This window comes from Alternaria triticimaculans (assembly GCF_023758025.1).
Source record: "Alternaria triticimaculans strain BMP 0046 chromosome Unknown scaffold_13, whole genome shotgun sequence".
Lineage (NCBI taxonomy): Eukaryota > Fungi > Ascomycota > Dothideomycetes > Pleosporales > Pleosporaceae > Alternaria > Alternaria triticimaculans.
The window spans coordinates 196,233-215,010 of record NW_026055970.1 but is presented as its reverse complement, the minus strand read 5'-3'; the positions used below and the strand labels follow the sequence as shown (position 1 = coordinate 215,010).

The following is an 18,778-nucleotide window of genomic DNA, read 5'->3' as shown; positions in this document are numbered from 1 at the left end:
CACTGCACTCACAATGCCCGCCTTCTCCCGGGGCTTCGATGCCTTCCTGCGCCAACACACCCTCCGCCTCCCCTCATCCCTCCGCGCCGCCCTCTTCGGAACACGGGAATCCTTCTTCACACCCACCACGATACGCACGATACGGCAGAACCGCTCCTTCACATCCTCCGTGCTCCGACGCTACCAATATCCCAAGACCAATGTAGTCGCACCGAAACCCAGCTCATTCGTGAGCAGCGACCCCGTCCTCCGCCAAGTCGTCCAAACCCGCCAGCCAGTCCTCCTCTACCAAGCGCCCAAGAACAAGTGGTACTATTTGAAGGTGTATGGAACAGGAGCATTATGGATTGGTGTCGGTGCCTTCTCGATCAAGTTCAATGACGACATCAAAGACAATGGATTATCCTTCTTCGTCCGACCGACCTATGTCGTGGTAGGAGTGGGCTTCATCATCATCGGCTGCTACATCTGCACCGCGCCCAGCAACCGCATGCGCGCACTGGAAATCCTTCCTAGTCTGCAGGGCGGGCCCATGCAATTGCGCCTGGTAGTCAAGCCGGTGCCGTGGCTGAAAGAGCGCGTCATATACACGGATTTGGGCAAAGCGACAATAAGTGAGAAGACAGAGCCCATGGTGGCTGAGTTGCTCGAGGCAGATCGATTTAAACGGCAGAAGCTTTGGGATGACTTGGGACATTTGAACATTGCGGCGCGTGTGTGGGAGGGTTCTGCGCGGTGGGTGCATCAGAAGTGGACTAACTTCTTTTTGAAGTTCAAGTTCGCGGTGCTAAGGTTTGGCATTGCGAAGGTCAAGGTGAGGGGTGATGAGTGGAAGATTGACTGCTCGGGGTACTTGCTCGAGAACGGCAAAGGTATGTTTATGTGATCACAATCCTGAGATGAATATTAACCAAGACAGCTGTCGATCGAATCATACCTGAAGAATAAGACGTCTCGCACACGTTCAAGGGAAATACTCTGAAATGTTTTGAGGAAGTCGTTCCTAGTGTTCACAACTACGAGCTCGCTGAGATCGAAGAAGCGCTAGCATTATGGGTGGCGACAACTCCCGCTGACCTTGGAAGTGTCCGTTGTTGATACGACGGCACACGATCTATTACGAATCATGGTAGTATATCATGTACAAGATATGTATATAACGGCAAGCAACTGTAGAATAGTGTAAGATACCGGGCCCGCGCTATTTGCAAAGCGCAATGCTGTCGATAAACCTCTAACGTACGTCTGGTGCATTGAAACGCAGGATCGAATGCTTCTTGCCACCCGCTCAGGATGACGATGAGTAACGAGGTGTACGCTTTCGCTCCTGTCCAATTCTTCCACATCTTGCTTTCCGCCTGTTTGTCAACATTGTCTACGCAGGCACTCGTGGCTGTGCTATGGCCTGGATTTGCTGACAGGGCTGAGAGAGACTCCTGCGTCCAGAACTAGCCAGCTGACCTGCCTGCAGCGTGACTACATACAACCTTGAACGAATGGGAGATCTAGAACTAGGGCCAGCCCCCCTGCGCAAAATCACAGCCACAACGCCGACTGACGTAGGTCGTCGTTCCATGGTCCATGGAGCACTGAACAAATATTGAGCGGGTATTCGAACCGTCAACTCGTCCACTCTCGCAACTGCCCAACGCTATATTGACCATTCGATCTGTCAACAACAAACGATGCTACCGAATACCGGCGGAAAGCCCCTCTAGCCTGGCATATAAGGCCTTGCACATACCCTCTCCCTCTTTACTGTTTCTAGGCCCGCCCACGACTGACGTCATACGCGATCGCCCTCGCTCCCCAAGCATGCGAAAGTCTCGCTCCACATCGCACCCGACCCCAAGGGCCTCCTCCGTCCGTGGTGGAGGCCCAAAACCAAACAAGAACAACAGTAGACCCGCAGTCTGGAAGGAGTTGGAGGCTTGGAAGCTCACCTCGTATGGGCCATGGACTGAGGCATTAGTCAAGAAAAGTCTTCGATTTCATGTGGACGAAGCCCGGTACAAATCTGCAAACGGAGATTACCGATGTAAGTGACTACAGCTGCCAAAGTGGGAACATCGCTGATGAATTATAATAGCCGTCGTTAAGCTTGAGGTACTGGATGAGGACAATCACGAGTTCGATGCCTCGGGAGTCCTCATAGGACTCGACCTAGTTCTTACCGCGGCACATAACGTTCGAAATTCTGGCGGAGAGAACAATGTCTCTCGAGCAGTATCTATCAAGGCGTACATTGGATACCACCGTCAAGGCTCCTCGTTCAAAGGAACTGGTGTTCAACAGCGTTTCGGAACAACCGCCATAGTGCTTCAAGAATGGAAACGCTCTGGATTCGCTTCGCAAAACGACATGGCTTTAATCAAGCTCGAAAACAAGTTCACGCAGATCACACCAGCTTTGTACCAGGCGCCATCATTACCGGTACAGACAAGAGTGCTCGTCGTAGGCTATCCTGGCGAAAACAAAAAGCAAGTCCGCGGTTCATGTCCACATTGTCAGACAGCTGGATGCATGTACGAAGTGGTGGGCGAGGCTAAGCAGGCGACCGAAAAGCTGTTAGAGTATAAGCTATCGACCGTAAGCGGTAAGTGCCAACCCTGAGATACATCTAGGCTTTGGAGAAATGCTAACAGGAAGGTCTAGGCAACTCCGGAGGTCCCATCTTTCTCGACAAGATGCCGAGAACAGTCATAGCTACCCACACCGGCGCCGTCCTCGATCGAGTAGGAATCAATCAGGCCACTTTAGTGGACGTCGACTTCATCGAAGCAACCAAGACTTTCCTGAGCATACCACATTCATGTTCTCATCGCCATGTCCGGATGAGCCGGCAAGGTGGTAGTCGCTTCTGGAGTATCTCTTTGTCGATAGAGGTCATACCCGGTATCACAACCCCCATGCCTTCCAGATCCAGAAACCAGGCATAGGCCTGTCGTGCCTGCCATGTCGCATACCAAGGACAAAACAGGCTGGGCCAAGGTTTCGCAATCGAGCCCGTACAATGAGGAAGAGGTGTTCGACATGGTCTCACACCGTGATCAGCCATGATACACAGCACCTGAAGCTCATCGATTCAACACACATTGGTAAAGTCTTCGACTGCCATGACAGCGTTCAACACCCTGTCACATCGCGATCACATATAGCGTCCAACAAGCTCGCGTTTTCGGTTTTCGGCTACGGCAAGCTGTATTCCTGCTGTCACACTTCCTTCCCTTCACATTATACCCCTTGTAGATGTCTTGAGCATCGCTGCATGTTATGATACCCCCTTCTCCATTCTTCCCGTTGTTTCTCGGTGGTCGTTGTCAAGGAGGCAAACAGGAACTATTCAGCGAGCGATGAATGTTTAACAAAATGATTCTCGAGATTTTGAGTGAGTGCGATATCATTTTATGAATTCTTAGACAGTCTAATCGCAGTGTGTATTTCTCTCTTACGTGCCACAGTCCTCTTTCATTTCCACGCCACCTGGGCATGTCGTCCACACAATTTGTGTACCATGATACTGGAAACAGACGGCCTTTATCTTCCATTTTTGCCTTGATGCTGGGTCCAACCCCAAAATTCCGCACTCTCAAAACCCCACATCCACCCAATACCCCGTACTCCCCTTCCCCTTGTAAAACTGCGTGTATGCACCTATCGTCGACCTATCATACTCCATATTAGCATACCCCTCTAAATTTCTCCGGTCACAACCACTTACCCGGCCATCTGCTCCTTATCCTTAGCCTTCTGCCAATCCTTCCAGCGCTCCTTCTCAGGCAGCGTCGCATCCCGCCAACGTTCCTTCCCTGGTTCAACGGATTTGGAACGGCGGGAACCGGAATGGATGTGCAGTTTTGACCGCCAGGAATGTGAGGAGGAGGGACGTTCTGGTGTTGATGTAAGGGGTTTTGAGCTGGATGTGGATGTGGAGGTGGAGGTTGTGGATGCGCTTGTTACGTTTACGAGGGGTGTGGTAGGATCTTTCTTCTCGGTGGACATTTCTGGGACTTGAAGTTTGGATGGGTCTGTCATTGTGGGAATGATGTGTATGTAGTTTAAGGGGAAGAGGTGCGGAGATGGAGTGATGGGGACAGTGGGGAGGGTATATGGTGGGATGAGAGAAGAACAGGTTTTCATTGTATCACAGCGCTTACTATCCATATAGTATCGGTAGGGTATAGCATGTTGATCACTGGTCGTGGCTGTGAAATCTCACTGTCTGTGAGACGGGCGTAAGGCGTCCACAGGGCTGAGTCCACTAGCCGACCCCAATCTTGCGGTTAGTGTGGCGCTGTGGCTGTGACTGTTTCGGACCGACCAGCGATCTGCAAACTGTATGTACTTGATGTAAACATTTGCTACTGACTATACACTACTTTACCCTGCCAACTCTACCTCATCGAGATTCTTCCGTATAAACTTCGTCACGGCATCCAATCCCTCCTTAATAATGTCCGTCTGATTTACGAACCCAATCCTGACGTACCCCTTGAACTCATCGCCGAAGCAAGTACTGCCAGGCACAAACATAACGCCCGTAGCCTCCAGTAACTTTTTGCAAAAGTCCACAGAGTCCACTGCCTTGCCTTCTCGGTGGAACTTGACGAAAGCCGTAGTGCCAGCCACAGGCTTCACCCACTCGCACTCATCCTCGTTCTTGAGTTGGAACTTTTCCAGAAGAGCCAGGTTGGTTCTCGCGAGTTGGATGTTGCGAGCTAGTAGACTGTGCACTGTTGATGAGTGGAGAGCGTAGGCGGCGATGGCTTCGTCGAAGTAGGACACGGAAATTGTGGTGTAGTGCCGTGCTGAAGCGAGCTTTTCAATGATTTCAGAGCTGCGAGATGCTATCCAGCCGATGCGGATACCGGCGAGGGAATAGGCTTTTGACATGGAACCTGTGACGATGACGTTCTTGTAGCCCATGGATAGGAGGGAGGGTGGGAATTCTTTGTCTATGGGGATGATGGAGTGGAATAGAGGGCGGTAGACTTCGTCACTCATGATGGTGATGTCCTTTTCGGTCGCGATGTCGATGAGTTCTTGGAGGAAGGTCTTGCCTAGGATGGCTCCGGTGGGGTTATTTGGGTTGTTGATGATGATGAGCTTGGTGTTGGGCTTGATGAGCGACTTCAGCTCGTCGATCCTTGGTACCCATTTGTTCTCTGGCGTTGCTTTCCACAGGTCGACTTCGGCACCCAGTTGCTTGGGTACCTCATAAAGGGACTGGTAGGTGGGGTAGTGGCAGATGACATGGTCTCCCGGTCCGACGAGGGAGTAAGCAGTCAGGTAGTTTGCTTGGATGGCACCAGGAGTGATGAGGATGTTATCTGGAGAGAAGGGGTTTGTGACCTTGGCAGAATATAGTCTAGCCAAGTTGTTGCGCAGGTCGTCACTTCCTCTGATAGCCCCGTAGTTCAGGACACGTGAGGTGTCGAACACCGGCTGATCTTTGTTCTCTGACAGCTCGCGTAGCTGATCGACGGAAATTGAGGCGCAACACGTCTCGGCAATGTTGTACTTGCATTTTGTCTCGTACGCATCCATCCACTGGGCATGTTAGTCATCTCCCCACGTGGAGTGCGAGATGCGGGGAATACCATACGGACTCGACGGCGAATTCTTCAATCTTGACCATTCTGGCTTGTGAGATAGAAGGAGATCTGTGACGTGCGGAAGAGCGCAGAGAAAATTTAGACGGTATAGTTTTTATGTCTTAAGGTAGCTCTGGGGATTGACATAGGGCGCACATGATGGCCTCTCGAGGTTCCGCTGAAGCGGGCGAGCTAGTTGCTAGAGCGCTCCGACGGCTAGGTTGGGCTGGCAAGAGCGCGTCGCCGCTGATGTCGCGCGATCACGTTGATCGTCGCTTTGCTAGAGACGAGGCTGCTAGTCGCGTGATGTATATCCATGAATGCTCTTCTGCATGTTGTGCGAGATATCGATGATGACGAGGACCATGTTGCCTGCATCACCTGTTGGCGTGTGCCTCGGTCTAGCGGTCCGCCATGGTGCTTGGCTGGAGACAGCCCAGCCTCCACGAATCAGCGTCGCCGCAGGCCGATGATAGCAGCACTGCCATCATCTGGCTACCCGTTGCTACCTGTTGTCCCTCGTCACCATCGCGAGCTGCCCAGCTCTTGCCGTTCCTTTGACTTTGACAGTCACCTTCCGTCTCGTCACGTTACTCTCGAAAGAAGCAGGCACACGACTATCTAGATAGCTATCGCATAGCTCGTCCCGCGCCGCAAACAAGACGCGATGCGCCAACGGACCTGGGCGACGTCGCTCGCCGCCTTGCTGGGCCTAGCATCGACGGCGACCGCCCACAAGACGTTCGCCAACTACACCCTCGCCGATTCGCCACAGGATCTCTTCTCCATCTACGGCGACCGACCCGATGGCTGTCCGCCATGCTTCAACTGCAACCTGGAAGACTTCAAGTGCAAACAGTTTGCCGATTGCAGCAAAGCGAACGGGAGATGCAACTGTGGACCCGGATTTGGAGGCGAGGACTGCTCAGAGCCCCTCTGCGGCGCCCTGCCCGATGGCAAGAACCGCTCACCACGCGGAGGCGCAAAGGAGTGCGACTGCTCAGAGGGCTGGTCTGGCATCAACTGCAACGTCTGCCAGACCAACGATGCCTGCAACGCCATGATGCCGGATGGAGAGGGCGGCGTCTGCTACAAGGACGGCCAGCTGGTCAAGGAGAACTTCCAGATCTGCGACATTACCAACAGAAAGATCCTCGACACGTTGAAGGACAAGAAACCGCAGGCGACCTTCTCTTGCAATGCCGAATCAGAGGAATGCAACTTTCAATGTAAGCTTCATACCCTCCACCCTTCCTTCCCAGCTAACCATCGCAGTCTGGGTCGACCAAAGGGAATCCTTCTACTGCGCCCTCGACACGTGCTCCTCCCACTTCACCGCCGAATCCGACCGCAACATCACGAAATACCGATGCGAGAACATCAAGTGCGAATGTGTCCCTGACAGGATGCTCTGCGGAGAGGATGGCTCTGTTGACATTGGTGACTTCTTGAAGGAGTCCATCAAGGGTCCTGCTGAATTCAGAGGCATCTCAGCTATCAACAGCAAAGACAGCGGAAGCATCTTCTCGGAACCTGCCATGAACGACCTCATCTCGAGCATCTTCGGCGACGAAAGCATCTTCCTACAATGCGACACGGGCGAGTGTCTATACCAGACGGAAGTGCCAGGTTACGAGAGACCCATCAAGAAGATCAACACTCCGTTGATCGCTGGCGTCATTGCAGGAATCGCATTATTCATCGTGGCAGCCATCTTGGCCATCTGGTACATTACCCACCGCGCTGAGAGCCATCGATACGGTCCCATCCACCTGTCGGACGATGAGGAGGACGAGGATGCGAAATTGCTCGCCGACCACAAGCCAGCTTCCTTCCTCTTCGAGAACGTCGCCTACAACCTAAAAGGAAAGCAGATTCTGTCTGGCATCTCTGGCGCTGTCCACCCCGGAGAGCTCTTGGCCATCATGGGTGCCTCGGGTGCTGGAAAGACTACATTCCTTGATATTCTGGCCCGCAAGAAGAAGATTGGAACCGACAGTGGCGATTTCTACATCAATGGCGAAAAGGTCCGCGATGACGAGTTCAGAAGCGTCATTGGTTTCGTCGACCAGGAAGACACCCTTTTGCCTACCTTGACTGTCCACGAGACGATTCTCGACTCTGCATTGTTGCGCCTACCCAAGGAGATGAGTCGCATTTCCAAGGAGCAAAAGGTAGAAGACGTCGAACGCCAACTCGGTATCTACCATATCCGCAACCAGAAGATTGGCTCTGAGGAAAGTGGTCGTGGAATCTCCGGTGGTGAGAAGCGTCGTGTCGGTATTGCCTGCGAACTTGTTACCTCGCCCAGCATCCTCTTCTTGGACGAGCCCACAAGTGGCCTGGACGCCTACAATGCTTTCAACGTCGTCGAGTGTCTTGTCAACCTGGTCAAGAACTACAACCGAACTGTCGTCTTCACTATTCACCAGCCACGCTCCAACATTGTCGCTCTCTTCGACCAACTGATACTGCTTGCGAAGGGCAGAGCTGTCTACTCTGGACCATTCGAGAACTGTCAGAACTACTTCGACGAGCTCGGCTACACCTGCCCACCTGGTTTCAACATTGCCGATTACATCGTGGATCTGACCATGCACGCGAGCACAGCACGGAAGCCCATCGACGAAGACAGCTCGCTCTTCAACCGTGATCTCAACCGCGACGGACTCACTACAAGCGCAAGCAGTGCAATTGCTGTCAAGTCCATTCCTAGCATCAACACATCGGAGCTTGAACGAGACATTGCTGGTAGTCCCAGCAATTCTAGCATACTGCGACCCAAGAGCAAGAGGAGGACGTCTATCAAGCAGCAGCAAGAACGCGAGCTATTCACGAGGAAGAAGAACACTGCTTCTGTTAACGACGGTACGATATCCCCCAAGACTGATGACGAAGCTCCCTACGACCGCCGAGGCGCTATCAAGGCCCAATGGATGAAGCTCACTCGTCAGCAAGGTGGCGTGCCTCCTCAGATACTCGAAGACCCTGATGAGCTCCCGCCTCCTGCCAATGGCGCCACTGGAACCAACCTTGACCTCCTGATCAACGCCTATGCATCCTCCGACATTGCAGCTAGAATCCGCGATGACATTGCTAGCTCGGTGGCCAGCGCAAACCAAGCCAACGGCACCAACGGAATACAACAACCAAATGGTTTCGTTGCCGCAGGGAAGCTCAAGGGCTTCAGGAAAGTTGGTCTCTTTGGCCAGTTCAGAATCTTATCCCGACGAACCTGGCGCAACCTTTACCGCAACCCTATGCTCATGCTTACCCACTACGCCATCGCCATTGTCCTTGCCGTTTTCCTCGGTTTCCTCTTTTACGGTCTCACAGACGACATCAAGGGTTTCCAGAACCGTCTCGGTCTATTCTTGTTCGTCTTGTCGCTCTTCGGCTTCAGCAGCTTGACCATCCTCACCGTCTTCGCTCCCGAAAGACTCCTCTTCACCCGCGAGCGTGCCAAGGGCTACTATTCCCCACCCGCCTACTTCGCCGCCAAGGTCATCTTCGACATCATTCCCCTGCGCCTACTTCCACCCATCATCCTCGGTATCATCGTGTACCCCATGACTGGCCTTATCCCCGCATGGCCCAACTTCCTCAAGTTCACCCTCTTCCTCGTCCTGTTCAACCTCGCAGCCGCAGCCATCTTCCTGTTCATCGGAATTGTATTCCGCAACTCAGGCGTCGCCAACCTGATCGGCGTGCTAGTCATGCTATTCAGTCTTCTCTTCTCTGGCTTCTTTCTCAACAAAGAGAGTATTCCTGCTATAGCCAAGTGGCTGCAATCGGTAAGCCCAATTTTCCCATTCTACCTATAAGTCGTTTCTTGCTAACATATGCTTCCCAGCTCTCAATCTTCCACTACGCCTTCGAAGGCCTCATCGTCAACGAAGTCAAATACCTCTCCCTCATCGACCACAAATACGGCCTTGACATTGAAGTCCCAGGCTCCGCTATCCTCAGCTCGTTTGGTTTCAACACGCAGGCGCTGTGGAAGGATTGTATTGGGCTGGGTGTGTTTGCGGGCGCGTTTGTGGTGCTGGCGTATGCGGCTATGCATTTGCTGCTTGTGGAGAAGAGGTAATGGGGTACTTGGAGAGTGTTGTTTGGGAATATTCTCTTTCTTTCTTGTTTAGGGGATAGGTGGAAGGCGCATAGATTTTGACTTGCATATATGGCGTTTGGTCACTGGGACCTTTTTTCATTGGATAGCAGACAGTAGAGTACACATTGATCATGTGCAGATGACCAGTTCCACGTCCGCAGCACATGCTACAGTCTTGCGATCTCCCTCATGTTGTTTCTACGTCATGCTGAAGCAGCACGGATGTATGATCAGTCCACTGCTGCTTCGGATAGATGTGCATGCGTCTCAACCGTTACCTGCAATCTCGGTCGAGCGCAAGAGGACTTCCGGTGTTGGGTATTCGTTGGAAACACTCGCCAATGCATTGACAACATGATGCTTATCGAACCTGGGCTTATTGGTGTCAGGATGTCCAGCGAAACGGAGAAAAGGCCGACTTTAGATTGATGCTAACAGACTTTTCGTTGGAGGCAGATAGGTACCGCAGGTCCTCCTGCGTGGCACGTCAACCCCCCTAACTCTGTAGGCACGTGCAAAACGTTGGAGGTAGACAAACAGGCCAGATCACCTACAGGCGATACGCCCCTCAGTAATCAATCAAAATCTTCCACATAAAGTTCCAGAAGACGCGTGACAACGGCAGCCGTGTCGAGATTAGCCCAGTTCAGCCGGAACAAAGATACAACACTCCCGCAGCATCGTCAAACGAGCTTCTTCCTGTAGGCGGTGGCGGACCGATTAGCCGGCGAAATACCGTTATCATCGCCTCATCAAACGCTACATTCTATCAGCACTGAGCAATACCGCTCACTATACTGCTTCTGTACCCGTTTCTGCCAGACAATGCTCCTGCTGAAATGCGCAACAGAGGTCAGGGCGCGCCGCTGGGCAACCGCACGAATGGCAACGATCCTTTGAGGTGGTGCAAGATGTCAGTGCAGTGCAGTACCCAACATATGTACTCCTCAGCTCCGTGATTAATGGAGATATTCCTGCTTGCTCCACGTCTAGTACAATTAATACTCAGCGATTCTTCAATTCTCCCTACTACTCACAGACATTGACATACGTTGCATTATCGCGCTGAAGCGGAAGGTGTACTCAACGCGGGAGCCGTCCAAAAAACAGTGGAGCAAGAGCAACGGTCTTCCTAGCCTCATTGGCGGCTCATCGGGACGTCATAACGGAAAATGGGAGCGACGCTATCCAAATTGTGGTCCTCGATGAGGGCCGCCGTGACGGGCGCTTCGGGAAAGAACAACAATACACTACAACATCAACAAGCCAGCAGCCAACAAAAGGCCGAAGAGAGCGACACTCCTACATCAAACCAGGCCCCAGAGACTTTTGCAGCAATGTCTGGAATCAAGAAGTATGAGATTACAGAGGTACGTGGATTTGGTTTCCTTGGGGTGCCTTCCTCGAGGTGGCGTAGGAGGGGTACTTGGGTGGCCCAGCCCCGCTGAGGTCATACAGCCGCATCTTGAGCATCGCAACACTACACTTTATGTTTGGCCTATCGCTCACAAGACGCATAAGAGCGACGCGACACTTATTCCCATTTCCAAGAGGAATTCACTCACTAACAATCACCCAGCCATGGCTCAAGACATACTACTCCCTAGGCGAAGGCCCCTTCTGGGAAGAGGAAACAAACACAATTCGCTTCATGGACATTGAAAAGAAGAAGCTACTCCGCGTGGATGTGGCCAAAGGCCCCTCCAGCCTGACTACTGTCAAAGACTACGACATATGCGTATGCGCCACCGCAGACATCGAAGGCAATGACTCCGAGTTCATCTTCGGCGGCAAATACGGCTACGGCATCGCCAACAAGCAAACCGGCGAATACCGATGGATCAAGAAAGTCTGGTCTGAAGACGAAATCTCAGCTAACAAGCACGAAAACTTCCGCGGCAATGACGGCGCTGTCGACTCTGCAGGCCGCTTCTGGTGCGGCTTCATGTTCGACCCCATGGTGTCTGAGTGGCGCGAGGACGGCGCCGTGTTTCGGTTAAACCCTGATGGCAGTCTCGATCGCCCGATGAGCAATATCGTGATCCCGAACGGGACGACGTGGAACAAGAAGGACGATACCATGTACTTTGCCGACAGCCCTACGAAGACCATCTGGCAGTTCGACTTTGACCCCAAGACAGGCGAGATCAGCAACAAGCGTCCGTACTTCACCATGCCAGAGGACGAGCGCTATGGAAAGGGTGCTGTGCCGGATGGTCACTGCCTTGACGAGGAGGGCTACATGTGGACTGCTCTTCACGGTGGGTGGCATGTACTGAGAATCTCGCCGCAAGGTGAGATTGTGGCGGAGATCAAGGTGCCGACCAGCCAACCTACATGTCCTTGCTTTGTTGGCGAAGAGCTCTTCATTACTAGCTCTGGCGGTACGAGTGGAGAGAACGGAGGGCCGGTTGATGAGCATGCAGGCAGTTGTTTCAAGATCAATGTTGGTGTGCGGGGATTGAAAAGGTTCAAGTTCAAGGGTGGAGCGGCTGTTGAGGGCGGAAAGGAGAATGGGAAGGTTGTTGCAGAGTAGGATGGTGTGAAAATGCTACATAGACGGATGGGCGTCATGAGGTACACATCTCGAAGCGATGCGTCTTTCCAGACATAGCAGATGTAGATCACCATCGGAAGTATTTGGAATATGGCCTACTCCGAAGCCCTAGATGATCGAAATCGCCTACATACGAGATCACCGATCAGTGATCAGTGATCATTCCTTGATGCAACATGACCGATATGATGATACTTGCATGATGTAGAAGATATGCAGATACGAAAGGATTCAAGATGCAGCTGAGGTCACTCGATCGCAATACGCTAAGCTAAGTCTGGGTGAGGAAGGAGTTGACGACCGGTGGAGATCAAGACGTTATCGCTTACCCTTGCAATACCACCATGACATCGCCTGAGAAACAGAGCGAACGACGAACAATGGGCGATCCGAAAATCTGCGGCTTTAACGCCATCCTGTGGCAGCTGTAGCTGCGACAGTGAAGCAAGTCGAGAGCAGCAGTGGAGCCCAACGAGACCATCTAGGGAGAGCTCAATGTAGTATAGGATGTCGTTAACTACACTCACCGAATAGGCATTATCTCGCATTTTATCATAGTATAGCTACCCTTTCAGTCAGCTTCTCGCCCAACTAGGACGAATGCGATCTTCCGACTGCCGGGTCCAAGGGATCTAGGAGCTTTACCCCCAGACCACCACCCTCGAACCTTGCTCTGATGCACATAGCAGACCACAACATATATCTCTTTTGAACTAGTCATGCGGCGCGAATTTCCCAACGCAGACGTGACAGCTCGCAGGTGACATTTCCATCGCGCTCTCCTTACCACAACAAGGAAGTACTCAACCCAGTCCTCAGCCCGACACGTATGTCTGCGGCGCAGTAGTCTCCACGCTCCTTTGACCGTGACCATCTCTCGCGTCCTCATCGGAAGCAACCAGCCTGACCACGACCATCCCACCGCCTAGGGTAGGCGAGGAGCAAGCCTCACATCCCGATGAAGAGATCCGCACAGCGGGACGTTTGAAAGCATGGCTTCGACACGTTCCGGCACCCACAGCCGATCGAGGGAAAAGATAGGCCTGTGGCGGCCACACAAATCGCGTGCATATGAGCGTTACCTGCATACACCTCACCGGAGGAATAGGAGCTGCACGTCGCTTGACGCGGCAACGTACGTACCCCCCAAGTCCATGAAAACAGGGCTTGGAAGGATTCGAAGGATGGAAGGATGGGAGGAAGCGCGGGGATCGCGAGATGCTGATAGGAAGCGCGCGTCTATGCATAACGCCAACCCCCGGTCGTCATATCAGCCCTTTGGAAGGGGCCTGTTTGTATAAGGCCATTGTATGTGTATGTGTGTGTGTGTGTGTATGGACAGACCGGTTCTTGGGTAGCGAATTTCTCGATGGAGAGGTCTCCTTGCTTAAGGGATTTGCGGCACAGTTCGCGTATTTGGACGAGCTGTGTGTTCCTCCAATCGCTTGCTAGAAGGTGAGGGATTTCTAGCGATTCCAGTCTCGAAGCATGGTAGATGTGCAATCTTCGTCACGATGGGACATGGCAGTTTGGGGTGATGTGCATTGTCTTCGCCGAAGCCCATCCTGCGCGCTTCTCGCTTATGTAGCGTGTATACATCCAACCGCTTATACGCGTGGCTTGACGTGACGCGAGACAAACGTATACAGGCTGGTAGAGATCCAAGGATTGAGGATTGAGGATTGAGGAGTCTGTGTAGTGGAGTGGAGTGGAGGATGTCGTAACGGTTTGACGAGAAGGAATTCGTTCCGAGGACCCTGATGACGAATTTTGTGGATACGGGTTGAGGAGGAGTGAACGAGGGATGCTGTGCCACTCTGGTGTGCAACTGCATCGGCGAGTTCCTATCCAACGTGACAGACTGCCCTTGGTTGTTGAGACCTGTGTGATCTGTGGAACTTTCACATAGGATGTTCGACAAAGGAAAGTGATCCAGTGCAATTTGTCCACGCATCCCGAAATGGCTAGGAAGCCGTTATCTTGGTGCTATATTCCCCCTCTCTGATCAACACTTTCGGGCGTTACATCTACATTTGGCGTACATGCGTGAATTTTCTCGTGCCAGATCAGCTGCAGGTCTTGAGTTGGGATGGACGTTGTTTGCTTTGCATGAGATCGGACATGACAAATAGATTATGCCCCACCGAATGAGAAAGATATGGGAGATACCTAGTTAGTGTTCGGATTCGCGTCCTCTGAGTAGCCTCTCAGTAGCCTCTCAGTGCGGAGGTGTACCTAACTTGGATGCTGGTGAATGCTGAGAACTCATTGCTAGGTTCTTGCCATCGCCGTCGGTGTCCCACCCAAGCGCTGACTCAGGTGCGGTTGGGGTCATTAAGCGGTGGCTTAAACAAACGGTAGGGGTTTTTATGAGACGTGAAGCGATGAAAATTCAGAAGCAGGGTCTGAGTCCTCGTTACTGAATCTTTCTCGTGTAGGGAATTTTTGATGTGTGATCTTATTGAAGCATCTCGTGTTGATCTCGATAAGAAAATCCTAACGAGATGCGAAAGTCAAGAAAGGACAAAGTTCGATCCCCATGTTCATGTCGGTCGACAGAACAGGCAGCTCGATCTGGGGGAGCTGTTACCGTACTCTCGGAGACGCGAATATTGTTGAATAGGGCCGAAAGATCATCGCTGACCGATTCGTCGTGAACAGGGTCGTGAGACTAGTAAGCACCGGCCATCACCGTCAGGCCGACCACGGCTATCCGGAACTTTTATGCAGCATCTAGCGTTTGTTCAGGGTGCAGGGCAGTTCGGAGTACTGATCTGCTAATGTCGATCAAGTATCTTGCATGCATGAGTCGACTCCAAGTAGGCCTTATCACAACGTTACTGTGTACTGTAGTTGACCTGCATGCAATCTTTTGCTACCAAGAGTGTTGCATCAGCCTTAGTGTATAATGAGTCAAAAGGAGATTGGGACGAGCAAACGGTTGTTTGTGTTGGTATCGCGTCCTTCGAAAGGGAGCTGTGGTGTGCGATCGATACTCCGCGACTTGCTTCGACAACGATAAGGTCATCATTTTGTCACCTGAATGCCGTACTGTATCTACCGATCTACGCCTTGGTAGTCGACGCTGTCATGTCTCGATCTGAGCCGGTCCGCACACTGGCTGGCAAAGGCATCCGAAGAATATGCGCTTGCGCAAGAAAAGAGTCATCGTGATCAGAAGGACAATCAGGAGGCGCGGGTTGGTGTGCAGGGTGGTGAGCCTGACGCAGAAGATAGTTTAGCGAGTCACCAACCCATGTTTGCCCAGGCAAGGTCTCGAGGTGGCATCTATTGTTTTGCTCACTGTAGTGGTTGGCGGCGATGTAGACCGAGCCAGAGGGCCGTTCGAGATTGCAGAGACAAAGGGATTTCCGATCGAGCATCAAGCAACCCGTTTGGTACCTGTATACATTAGCCCCCGCCTCATATGTTATGCGTTGCAGGGTAAGAAACGTCATCTCCCGCTTCCGGGATATACAACTGATAATATAAGCCGATACGAGTAATGAACTGGCGATACTGGGCCTCGTGCAGGCGGCTGAAAGTGTTCTCGGTTGTGGATGTTTGCTTGTGTAACAAAGAACGTCTGAAGCGAGTCCCGCAATGCATGCTTCGACACGAATCTGCCACAGATGTCCGGTATTGTTTGTTCACTTTGACGTTGTCTCGGGACAACTTAAATTACGGATCATGGCGTCAACAAGGGGTTGCGAAGCGTTGCAAGCGCAGGAAAGCTGTGTAGCAAGGCCAAACAAAAGAGTGCCGCAGGCCCGTTCAGTCGGTTGCAGGACGGATCTCGCTTATGTTGCATACATGCCGCCTTCATCTGTGGTGGAGGTTTATGTATACTGTGAGGATCTGTAACATGATAGCAACGTCGTTCGTCTTGTTGTGATTGCTGAGCAGAGCTGGGCAGGCGCATTGGAGAGGCGCAAACGCCCGTGCAGAAGCTTGGGCCGTGCGTTCTATGTCAAAATGCATCCGCGGACTGTTCACTCGTTCGATGCCTCCATCAGGGTCTCCCTTCCGCTTCGACACAACTGGACGCCTGCCCAAGCGAAGCTTCGTGGAGGATTGGCCAAGTGCCGATGCATCCATCGCTGCGACGCGCACGCGCGTGCCGCCACTTCCCTATGCTGGAGCTTCACAACACGTCAACCAAGGCAATTTGATGTCGACACGCCCGCGGAGGGCAGCGGCAGTTGTGCCGCCGCTATTGTATGTGGCAGTGAGTGGGGTTGGGAAACTGAAAAGTGGGCACAGAGAGTACCCAGCTTCACCGGACACGCGATGTACCAACTCGTGAACTGCACCGAGACTACGAGTCAGTCAACCACTCCATCTCGTCTGAATCAATCCTCTAAGTTGATCTGGCGATACCGTCCGGCATTTTGGAACAGGAACCAACGCTTCTCGCGGCTGTGCGGTGTACATACACCGTGATTAGCTCAGAAGGTGTGACGTGACCTCACAATCTGGTGCGGTCTCCCCTGAACTATCGCCTTGGCTGCGCAACCGACAGTCTGGAGCCGGAAACTGGTGGAGAGGATCAACCAACCGATGGCTGAGATCCATCAGTGGCGCCGTGTGGACCACGCTGTTGGTCGCAAGCTATGACGCTTTTGGTGGAAATCCCTGAGCAAGGCCCTCACGAGGGCGTCCAGCTTGCGCCGAGGCAGGCTGCCCTGACTCCAGCTACTAATCCAGTCTCTCAAAGTCAGCGCGCACGAGGGCTCACTAGAAGCTCCAGATCTTCAAAGGCTGCCCAAGAATGCCGGCAGCCGCACACGGCTTTCACAGAGTTTGATGCGCTCGTACTTGGGGTACATATACTTTTCAGCTGCTCGCAAGCGTCCAGTCCATCTCGATGCGACTCCAGAAGGAATGACATGCGCCGCATTGAGATCGTCTCAGGTCTTGCAACGTGTACGCCGTTACCGGCCCTCTGGGAATGAATTGTCATGGAAAAGGTTCGAGAAGCAGGAAATGTACATGGATTAACGCCAGCTACCAGTCGCAACGAAATTTGAGCTAGCCTTGTTCTAACCGGCGTGCGCATGTGGGATCAAAAGGATCAAAAGGCCGACACCTGACGCGATTTGCAATGTGACAGGGGTACGCAATTGAAGCCCAACCTACTGATCTGTTTCGCCTGGCGCAAACTCCACGCTACGTTGCACAGAAGTACTCGCACAGAGGATGCCGCAAATTGCGCAATACAGGACTGACTTGTGTATGGAAACTGATCACTGACGATCTGTCCGATCACAAGTCTCGTGCTGGGACACATCTGCAGCTCCACAAGCTAATCACCCCCACGACAGCGCGGGGAACTGTCACCCAAACCCTGGCGATATCGATTAGTATTATCGCGACGGCAGGGCGAGGGCCTCCCTTGTTAGTGATTCGATCGAGTTTCAGAGGCTCGTCATACAAATCAACAGACCGAGATCTCTATCAAGCCGTCTCATCAAGTTGCTGCTACCCCCACATGGCCACTGCAACACGTCCACATGCACGTTATCGACACGCACGTTTTCCAAGGCGGAAGCGATCGCTCCTCGGTGGCTGCATGGCGTGGGCATGCTAATTTCTTCTGTCATCCGCAGCGAGACGAGGCGTTGCCGCCGCTGACCGTCCCGAGACGTTAGTGGTGCTGGCCGCGGAAATGCAGGTGTACTGGACAAGAAGCAACCCACTGAAGCGATGAGGCGCCCAGTGGTCCTATCGATGTCTTGGGCCACCATGATGCAACGCTGTGGCTCGCCTTTTGTGCAGTGCGTAGCGCGCGAGGCATATGCAGCGCTGAGGCAAGCGTCGGGGATTTTAAATGCGCGACGGGCAGCCAATAAGGCGGCTCAACAAAGCAAAATGAGGTGCACAATTCATTGCACAGCGAGCGGCAAGGGAAGGATGGCCTGGGGCACATGATGAGACACGGTCGTGCGCATCACGCACACGCTGCTACCGCAACCGCTGGCCTGACCGGCCCTAGCAGCGGTCGAGGACATGCGTGCGAGCCAGCCACGGCTCGCCATGGAGGTGCAGGAGGGCCGCCGGCAAGCTGCAGATGAGATGACAGGACGTCTTTCCGGACAGTCTCCCGCAGGTCAGTGCTGGGGGCTGCAGGGCGCGGCCGCCAAAGTGCGCTTGTGTCAGTTTGGGCCAGCAGGCCACCTCGACGTCGTTACTTGGCCGCCAGCTGCGCGTTGTTGCGGTGGGGGGCTTAGTGTGTATTCCGCTTCCGCGTATCTTCACTGTCGAACATGCAGTAGCGCGCAAGACGTGCGCAAGTAGCTTGCCAGCGTATCCCAGCAAGCCCAAGGCACAGCCTAGCGCGTCGTCAAAGCCGCCGACAAGGCATGATGTACTTGCTGCCCTTCCTCGCGCAACATGGACCAGGCGCGACAGGGGCACAATGCACCCTCGATGGTTTGCTGCCCGGCCAGCCATCCTCCGACTATTACACCGCAAATTCTTATATCACACCCGGTCCTGGCGCGACCTGTGCCGATT

The 18,778-nt window shown here is 53.0% G+C and overlaps 5 protein-coding genes across 5 annotated transcripts; 4 read left to right on the top strand and 1 right to left on the bottom strand.

The window, feature by feature from the left end:
* Positions 1–13: 13 nt before the first annotated feature.
* J4E78_007958 (uncharacterized protein) lies at positions 14–948 on the top strand (the record flags this gene model as incomplete). The annotated part of the gene is made up of 2 exons (XM_049368561.1): positions 14–872; positions 920–948. 2 exons carry the CDS (start codon positions 14–16, stop codon positions 946–948), a joined length of 888 nt encoding a protein of 295 aa, XP_049219526.1.
* Positions 949–1,815: 867 nt separating this feature from the next.
* Positions 1,816–2,739, top strand: J4E78_007957 (uncharacterized protein; the record flags this gene model as incomplete). The annotated part of the gene is made up of 3 exons (XM_049368560.1): positions 1,816–2,038; positions 2,090–2,589; positions 2,707–2,739. 3 exons carry the CDS (start codon positions 1,816–1,818, stop codon positions 2,737–2,739), a joined length of 756 nt encoding a protein of 251 aa, XP_049219525.1.
* A 1,641-nt stretch (positions 2,740–4,380) lies between these two features.
* J4E78_007956 (uncharacterized protein) lies at positions 4,381–5,638 on the bottom strand (the record flags this gene model as incomplete). The annotated part of the gene is made up of 2 exons (XM_049368559.1): positions 4,381–5,550; positions 5,606–5,638. 2 exons carry the CDS (start codon positions 5,636–5,638, stop codon positions 4,381–4,383), a joined length of 1,203 nt encoding a protein of 400 aa, XP_049219524.1.
* A 623-nt stretch (positions 5,639–6,261) lies between these two features.
* Positions 6,262–9,684, top strand: J4E78_007955 (uncharacterized protein; the record flags this gene model as incomplete). Its single annotated transcript, XM_049368558.1, has 3 exons — positions 6,262–6,823; positions 6,870–9,388; positions 9,448–9,684. The coding sequence occupies 3 exons, from the start codon at positions 6,262–6,264 to the stop codon at positions 9,682–9,684; spliced, it is 3,318 nt and encodes a 1,105-aa protein (XP_049219523.1).
* A 932-nt stretch (positions 9,685–10,616) lies between these two features.
* J4E78_007954 (uncharacterized protein) lies at positions 10,617–12,241 on the top strand (the record flags this gene model as incomplete). The annotated part of the gene is made up of 3 exons (XM_049368557.1): positions 10,617–10,622; positions 10,989–11,075; positions 11,285–12,241. The coding sequence occupies 3 exons, from the start codon at positions 10,617–10,619 to the stop codon at positions 12,239–12,241; spliced, it is 1,050 nt and encodes a 349-aa protein (XP_049219522.1).
* Between the last annotated feature and the right edge of the window lie 6,537 nt (positions 12,242–18,778).